The 8,717-nt window shown below is 37.0% G+C and overlaps 2 protein-coding genes across 2 annotated transcripts in view; both read right to left on the bottom strand.

Annotated features, from left to right (window-relative positions):
• The window catches only part of add3a (adducin 3 (gamma) a), a 116,804-nt gene extending 116,384 nt beyond the window's left edge, over positions 1-420 (bottom strand). The window contains exon 1 of the mRNA XM_048167407.1: positions 288-420. The gene's annotated coding sequence lies outside the window, so the exon portion shown is untranslated. The remainder of the gene's footprint in view (positions 1-287) is intronic.
• Positions 421-2,238: 1,818 nt separating this feature from the next.
• Positions 2,239-8,177, bottom strand: si:dkey-286j15.3 (uncharacterized protein LOC100038796 homolog). Its single transcript, XM_048167472.1, has 4 exons — positions 7,854-8,177; positions 5,775-5,938; positions 5,285-5,350; positions 2,239-5,081 (listed from the first exon to the last, which is right to left on the bottom strand). The coding sequence occupies exons 3-4, from the start codon at positions 5,340-5,342 to the stop codon at positions 4,537-4,539; spliced, it is 603 nt and encodes a 200-aa protein (XP_048023429.1). The 5' UTR covers positions 5,343-5,350; positions 5,775-5,938; positions 7,854-8,177; the 3' UTR covers positions 2,239-4,536.
• Positions 8,178-8,717: the final 540 nt, after the last annotated feature.

Raw genomic sequence — 8,717 nt, forward strand, 5'->3', positions numbered from 1 at the left:
AAACGCACTGCTGCATCTCCATGACAGCGCCTCTGTTACAATCACAACAACTTCAGTGCAGCGCAGGGAGGGACATACTGTAACTTCAAAGGCACCACTGCGTCCATCACTTCAAACAAGCATCATAAACGGATAAACTGTGCTGCAACTGAAGGCATGTATGAAACAGCACGAGCGCGTTCCCAAGCGCAGAGGGATTTCCATTAAATAAAGTCACAGACATCCCTGTGTAATCTAACAGAGGCCTAAATAATGCATCCGCGAAAAGCATATTAAAAGCTGCTTACCTATAACGCGTTTGGGAAGTTGCGCCCAATCTGGTACTTTCATTCAGTCCACGCGCACGTTCAGCCCGGAGAGCTCGAGCGATTTGAACTGTAGTTCAGGGCAGTTGCAGTGAAGAGCGCGTGAGGTCAGTAGCGCTGCGTAGACGACATGAGTAGAGTGATTGACGTCACACACGGGGCTGAACGGCTTCATCTGATCCTCATACGATACCGATCTGCGGTAGGACGGCGACGCGCACTATATGGCAGGAAATCAAGGCTGCTCTGCGCTCGTCGTGTTTAAATTAGGAGCAAAATATGGCAGCCCCTAAAAATTGTAAACTAATAATGTTCTTCAAAAGGGATTTTCAAACTATTTTTTATTATTATTTTATTATTAATTATATTTAAAATAATTTATTATAATTAATATATAATATATTAAATAAAATGTTCTGTTAAATGTTTAATTCTTTAAAAAAGACAGCACTAAAACTGTAATTTTTTATGTACATTTGTACATTTTTATGTTTTTTTTTTTTACATTTTGCCAACTGTATGTAAATTAATTTGTATTCATTAATTAACATTGTGATTTATGCATAGATGTATACGAATTCATTTCTTTAAGCCGATGCTTCCACCTAGCGACCGGAAATGGTATTACATCACAATACCGGAAGCGTGCTTGACCATAACGTAATGCTGTGATTGTACTCTTTTATGATTATTGAGGTTTCGGACATACTTATTCACTCGCCTACTGCTTTTCCCCTATATAGTAGGTAAGTAGGCATATTCGGGCGCACTTTAAAGGGTTAGTTCACCCAAAAATGAAAATTCTGTCATTTATTACTTACCCTCATGCCGTTCCACACCCATAAGACCTTCGTTAATCTTCGGAACACAAATTAAGATATTTTTGTTTAAATCCAATGGCTCCATGAGGCCTTCATAGGGAGCAATGGATACTTCCTCTCTCAAGATCCATAAAGGTACTAAAACATATTTAAATCACTTCATGTTAGTACAGTGGTTCAATATTAATATTATAAAGCAACGAGAATATTTTATGACCGATTTCAAAACACTGCTTCAGGAAGATTCGGAGCGTTATGAATCAGCGTATCGAATCATGATTCAGATCGCGTGTCAAACTGCTAACGGCTGAAATCACGTGACTTTGGCGCTCCGAACAGCAGATTCGATGCACTGATTCTTTGTGCTCCGAATCTTCCTGTAGCAGTGTTTTGAAATCGGCCATCACTTTATAAGTCGTTATTTTGTTTTGTTTTTTTGGCGCTCAAAAAATATTCTCGTCGCTTTATAATATTAATATTGAGCCACTGTACTCACATGAACTGATTTAAATATGTTTTACTTTTATGAATCTTGAGAGAGGAAATGTCATTGCTCCCTATGAAGGCCTCACGGAGCCATCGGATTTCAACAAAAATATCTTAATTTGTGTTCCGAAGATGAACGAAGGCACAGCCATTCTTTTGGCCATTACTGCATGTGTGAACCTTACCAGAGAATTTAAAGAAACAGAGGCATCATATCCAGAAAATTCACTAAAAGTTAAACTTAAAATTATCCACTGAAGAAAACAGTAATTATTGTTTTCGGATGGGTACAGTAAATATATAATAATCAGAGTGTTTTGTATCTGAGAATTATGTGATTTACGTTTGAAAGAAGACACGTAACAAACAGGTGGTTCTCACAACTATGATTAAATGGGTAAACGGGGAAAAAATATGTATCTGAATGAGTTACACTGGCATATGCTGTAAGATGCTGCATTCATATTTTAACAATCCGTAAACCTGAATCACAGGTGTTTGTCCATTTATATGCATTTTTGAATTGCACTGTGGGACCTCGATCTCTGCCAACTTTTGGCAGCAATAAGCAGCACAAAAATGTGTCCAAATATTTCGGCTGTAATTTTAAGAAAATAACACTACAGTTTAAAAAGTGATTGTTTTATTGACATTTTAGTAGTTTGAAATTATGTATTACCTGGGTTGAACAAATAGGCCTACGATTGTGAATTTTCATTGATATCGCCAACTTTATTCAGAGCAGCGCCATGACAGTATGAAAGCAAGGCTGTGAGGGATAGACTTGCCGTGTTTTCAATGGGATCTGCTGTAAAAAAAAAAAAAAAAAAAAAAAAATTAAAATTTAAAAAAAAGTTGTATAAAGCTCTAATAACACTTAAAACACTCTGAAGAGATGCATATCCCTCACAGCTTCATTCTGATGAATATGATAAAGGGTCATGACTTGGATTCTTTTATTATTTTAATGTTTCTTCAGGTTCACTTGTAATATTAATAAAGTTTTTGCACAAAAAAGGTAAAGTATATCCCATTGTAATGTTGAATGTAGTGATGAGAGAAACAAAACTTCTTGAAACTTTGAATCAGTTGAACCAATTGCTTCACAAATTGATTGACCTTTTCGAAGCTCTTGAAACGCCACACACTGATGACACCTGCTCGTCAAAACTCAATGAAACTAAAACTCAGCTCATTCATACCTTTTACAAACCAACTGCAAATGTTTTATTTAAAGTCTAACCTATTTAATGCAATTAACAAATCATCTAATACCAGTAAATATAAAGTGATGCCGACATTAACAATGCCAAAAATGTTAGATCGAGGATGCCAGGAATATCAGAGCCAACCCCAGATGCCGTTGTGTCTGGTACCCTACACCTGTTAAACACCAATGCTGCATCCGAAATCACTTCTCTACTATATAGCAAGCGAAAAACAGTATGTAAGTGAGTTTTACTGCATTTAATCTAGTTATGTATTTTATCTACTTACTATTTCATCTAGTGATGAGGTTCACAACATCATCCTGTGACATTAAATCCTTGAAATGGAGATGTTCTCTTATCTCTTACTCATGAAGACAAGTATCCCTTGAAACTACACAATCATCGGCTAAAAATCATATACTGAGACACCAGCGTTACATATCTAGCCCTGTAAGCAGGTCGTGTGTTAACGTGATTAAGTTGTCATAGTAACTATCAAAAAAGAAAAAAGAAAAAAAAACAGGAATAGCATATAGTGGTCCCAGAAGGTTCTTGAACACTTAAGTCACACTTAAAAATGTCTGAATTTCATTGCATTAAAAACGAAATAACAAAAGTGCAATCAGAAAACAAGAATAACCATTTGAAGCATGTTGTAAGTTTTATACACAGCAAAAAAAAAGTCTGTATTTGACCAAATAGATAACGTGATGAATTTTTATATGATTGTCAATGAATGGAACACTAAATATCATTTTGGCTTTAATAAGTTTTCCCAATAAATAGGCAAGAATAAACCTTGTGTCCTCCATGATTCCTGTTCTCTCCGACAACAATGCACTTGAATGCGATGCGCTTTGAAAACAGAAGTGTACAAAAGAGACGGATTGAAACACCAGGTGTAAATGGGAATATATCTCTCTTCTACTTGTGATCCAATTGACCAAATCGCATCTTAACGGCAGGTGAAAACAGGGCCTAAGTCCTCTTGTCCTAGAAGAACCACAATTTATATAGTTCATTATATAAAACATATGAACAGATTAAGGCTGATTTATACTTCTGCGTCGAGTGTACGCCGTAGCTACGGCGTAGGCTGTGCGTAGCACGCGTAGCATACGACGTAGCCTGACCTGCACCTCTTCAAAAATGTATCAATTCTACGCAGACCGCAAGCGCTCTGATTGGTCTGCTAGAACCCCTCCCTCGGGTCAAAAAACTGGCGCGGAGCACTCGGAGAAGAGCGAGCACTTTCAGCTTCACTATGAATGAAAAAATACTCTGTTTCAGAGGACACATACAGACAAACTGCAACAAAAGTCGTTACCTATTTGCCGCTTCTCTGCCGTTTCTGTCTGTAAGCTTCTCTGACAACGTACATGACGAGCTGCTTCTTCGGCTTTTGTTTTGATACTCAACATGACCGCGGACACTGCCTCCTAGTGGTCTGCATGTACGTCGACGCGGACAACGATGCAGAAGTATAAATGAAAACAGACGCATAGCCTACGGCGCACGGTTTGACAACCATTGATTTTTTCTTCACTTTGAACAATACCCATTCATTTTTAATATCTATGTTTCGGTTGAAAAGTGTACTTGTGCTATATAACACTTGTTTTGACATTTTGTTATATAATGTGTACATTTTAATTGTGTCTCAAGAGTCCAGATACTTTTTGGGGCCACTGGATAATTTGTAGCGAACAGAAATTATTCATTCTGTTGTTCAACATCACACAAAGACACTGAATTAGTATAAAGCACAAATCCAGCATAGAGGGGTTCAGTGAATGTGGTGTTGAATGTGTATAAATGTCTGAGTTCGTGTGTGTCAGAGATGCTATAGAAGGACAGAATGCCGGCCGGCTCGTCCAGAAACACTCCTACTCTGTTATAGGGAGGTGATGGGGGAGGTATGTGTGTTCCCATATTATCATGCCAGGCGATCAGTTTCTCCCCAAAGCAGCTCAGAATCCAGGATTTTTCATTGGCTCCAAACCTACACTCACAACCTTCTCCTTTCCTGCTGATTCCTTTATATGACACTACCATATCACCCAACCCACTCCATTCAGCCTCCCAGTAACAGCGTCCAGTCAGAGGCTCTTTACACAGAACCTGTGGAAGGCCATCAAATCTCTCTGGATGATCAGGATGTGACATCGGTTCTGGATTACATATCAGCTTTTTGTTGCCCTCTACAACAGAGAGACGATTGTGTACCGTGTTTGGATCCAGTGTGAGATTACAGAAATCTGCACACAAGAAAACAGAACATTAAAAAAAAACACAAAATATGTTCAAGAATCAGATTGGCTTGGATCTGCTTCTCGGTTCCACATAAATATATATATTTACAGTCAAAACATTTTATATTTGAAACTTTATTGTAAATAATGAGCTTGGTACCATGTAAAATGGTGTCCTGTAAAGAAAAAGTATGTGTGTGTAGACCTACATTTTTGTAGTTCTGATTTACTCATGGTCTCTCCACTAAGTTCCATGATCAAAGACATAATCCAGACTGTCAATGAAAAAAAAAAAGCAAAATGTGCCATGTTCAATTCATCTGACTCGCAAAAAATGTTGAAGAAATAGAACTAAAAGTTTTAAAAATATAACACAATGAATAAGATACAATAAATAATTGTTAAATATATTAAATAATATTAGCTGTCCATCCTTTACTATGCTATTTTTTGTAGTTTACTAAGCTCCGAAGGTATGAAGGCACCTATTGTATCTGTTAGATTTCTTGTATAATGACACATGCAAATGTCTGACCATATGTAAAGCCACAATACCAACTTTGACGAAACAGTGTTTAATTATTTAAAAACTACAGGGTTTTTCTTATTTTTTTCTGAAAAGTAGCAGGTTTGGACATACAAGGTTTCCATCTGACAGTGACGATATATAGTTTTAAAATTTCACTATTTTAAAATTACCTCAGCTTCTCCAGTTGGCACTTTGAAATTTTCAGTGCTTCAGCTTCACTCCTGAATCTCTCCTGAAGTTATTGATACTCAGGTCCAGTTCCTTTAGACAGGAGTTTGATGATTGTGGAGCCACACTTTAACGACAATGATCAGTGAACTTACAGTTGGACAATCTGAAATAGAAAAGTAAATTATTACACAATTGACCTTTATGCAAGCACCGCACCCCTTGGTTACTAATGCTTAACAAAACACTGCATACGAATCAAGAAGAGTTTTCAATGAGCAGCATGACTCAGTAAAATGTGTTCATAAGGTGGTACAAAATGTATTGGATATTATTCTTACTTGGGCTAAAATGAATAGTAACATTGTAAAGAATTTTGTCTGTTGTTTCTTGTTTTATTAAAAATAATTATGCTCTTGAATAAAACATGAATAAAAACTATAGAGACTTAAAAAAGTGAGGAAATAGTCTCATGATCTTAGGAAAATAACAGTAGTATCTTTATATATATACTGTTGGTAATCAAAGTTATATTTCTCTTTATATACTGTTGGTAATCACAGTTGTGTGCCCTCAGTTTTATGACATTCAGCTTCTCCAGTTGGCAGTTTGGACTCTTCAATGAGTCCAAAGGTCTGAGTTTGATTATACATAATTGACCCTTATCTAAGCACCGCACCCTTTGATTACTGATGCTTTACAAAACATTGCATAAAAATCAAGCAGAGCTTTCGGTGAGCAGTGTGACTTTCAGCAAAATGAGTTTGTTATTGAGGTTAAGTTTACACGACAAAGCTTAAAATGGAGAAGTTTTTCCTTCGAGTTTTCCATGTACAGACGACACCATTGTCAAAATGATCCCCATTCATACGAATCCATGAAAACAACCAAAAACGCTTATTCTGCTGGCAGGCCATTAGATGCAATGAAACACTGAACATGTAATATGCATGTGCATGACATAATCGTTTTCAGATTCACATTTTTTGTTTACACAGAGGCCATTTTCGAAGACTTCCTCTTTCAAAACTGTTTTCAAAAGTTTGTGTTTTCAGGCCACCAAAACGCCGTTGTTGTGTAAATGAACGGTCAAAATGCTTAAAAAATTTTTCATTTTTAGTTGAAAACTATGGAGCCCGCACATGACATGCAAGAAAAAAATTAAATCGTGCAGACAATTTACTAATTCGCATTCGATTTACTAATGTGCATGATTTATAAATCAAGGGAACGTAATAGTAAATCGTGTGCACGTTTTAGTAATTTTTTTCATGCATGTCATGTCTGGGGCTCCGTAGAAAATGGTGTTGTGTAAACAGCCCCTGAATCTGCGAAGTGTGGTTTTGCGCAACTTTTGCCAGATTACTGTTATCAACATTTACTGCACAATATTACCACAGACTGTAAAAAAAGTGTAGCGAATGTGACCATAGTAGCGAACGTCTGGTGGAGCTGCGGTAATGCCAAGTTTACACTACAGGACTTAAAACGTTGGCAGATCGCTGTGCTGTTCAGAATATATGACTTGCTGTGGTGTTCACACTACATGACACTTCATAAATTATCCGCAACAGGGGGTTGGTAACACAGCTCTGTTTATCATTAAATACATTTGAGAGTGTTGAAAATGATGTTATAACGTTACTCTGTGCGTTCGTTCGGCGGCGACTGCTATGAGACACTTCTTTGAGACAATGCAGTTCGATCAATTTTAGAATATATTAAATGCTGGATGGCTTGTGTTGATAAATGGCATGCAATTAATTTTAAAACGTATTATATGGAGAAAAAAAGACTAAACGTGTTGAGCTATATAACAACAATTAGTTTTCTGTCTACAAATATATCAAAACAGTTGTTCCCTTGTCTATTAAAATGTGTAATATTTTAAAGCGTCTTTGGTGTTTCCATGGTTTCTACAAAATAAAACTGGAAACCGAGGGTAACGCGGGTATGAAGCAATTGACAGGCGACTCCTCACACGTCCCAGAGCCTTGGTTAAAATTACAATTTTCTCACGATTTACAAATAGTTGCAAACATTTGGGATATTGTAAGTATAAACAATATTGTTATACTTACACTTTTCATATTTCTTTAGGCAGAATCATGATTTCTATTCATTTTCCACTGAATTTCGCGATCTGATGAACATCAGGAAACAGCGCTGTCCCACTGTGCTTCTCTTCCGCGATCTAAGTTATGACTCATAGGAAGATCATTCTTTCCCTGCACAGACTCAACTCATTACATCTTCATAAACCTTCATGTGCTCTCTGAATTATCGTGAATATGGGTAATTCCCCACGAACGCCCTCCTATTTAAAACAAAAAAACAAAAAACTTGAATTTCAAAAATGCGATGAGCTCAGCGCTTCTGATCAGAAGTGGGAATTAAGTGGGCTTAAGCTGCTTTCGCTTTCTGTCTGTGTACATAACCAGTGGCGGCTGGCCAATAGAGGGCGCTAGGGCGCCGCCCTCCCTGAACCACACACGCAAAATTATAATCATATAAATTATTTAAATGTATATTTGTATGATGTAATATATTAGAAAATCATCTGTGGAAAATATTTTTTTTTCACAATCACCATATGTCCTCTCTGTGTGCACCACTCAATTTCAGCTGAGGGGCAATCGAGAAATCGCCCAAAGGAGGTGGGTCTTTGTAGAATTTAGTCAAATGCCTATTCAATATATAAATATATTCAAGATGTGACATAAAATTTAGCCAATCAGCGTCCTCAATTCTTATCCGCAATGGGCGATTTTTTTGTCGCCCCCATACTGCTCAAATGAGGGCTTGGCCAGTAGTGGCGCGATTTTTAATTAATGTTATGTGACAATGGCGGACTCATGACTTTCACAGACATATTCTCCATCTATAAAAGTTAGAAAGTCGAGAAAATATTTCCATTTTGCAGTCAGGCGTGGACGAGCCTTCAG

The sequence above is a fragment of the Megalobrama amblycephala genome, linkage group LG2, assembly GCF_018812025.1.
Source record: "Megalobrama amblycephala isolate DHTTF-2021 linkage group LG2, ASM1881202v1, whole genome shotgun sequence".
NCBI classification, from domain to species: Eukaryota; Metazoa; Chordata; class Actinopteri; order Cypriniformes; family Xenocyprididae; genus Megalobrama; species Megalobrama amblycephala.

Coding starts and splice junctions, on each gene's coding strand:
- si:dkey-286j15.3 (XM_048167472.1), bottom strand. CDS start 5,342: ATGTCTTTGATCATGGAACTTAGTGGAGAGACCATGAGTAAATCAGAA. Junction 5,082..5,284: donor TAAATCAGAACTACAAAAAT/GTAGGTCTACAC, acceptor TCTTGTGTGCAG/ATTTCTGTAATCTCACACTG.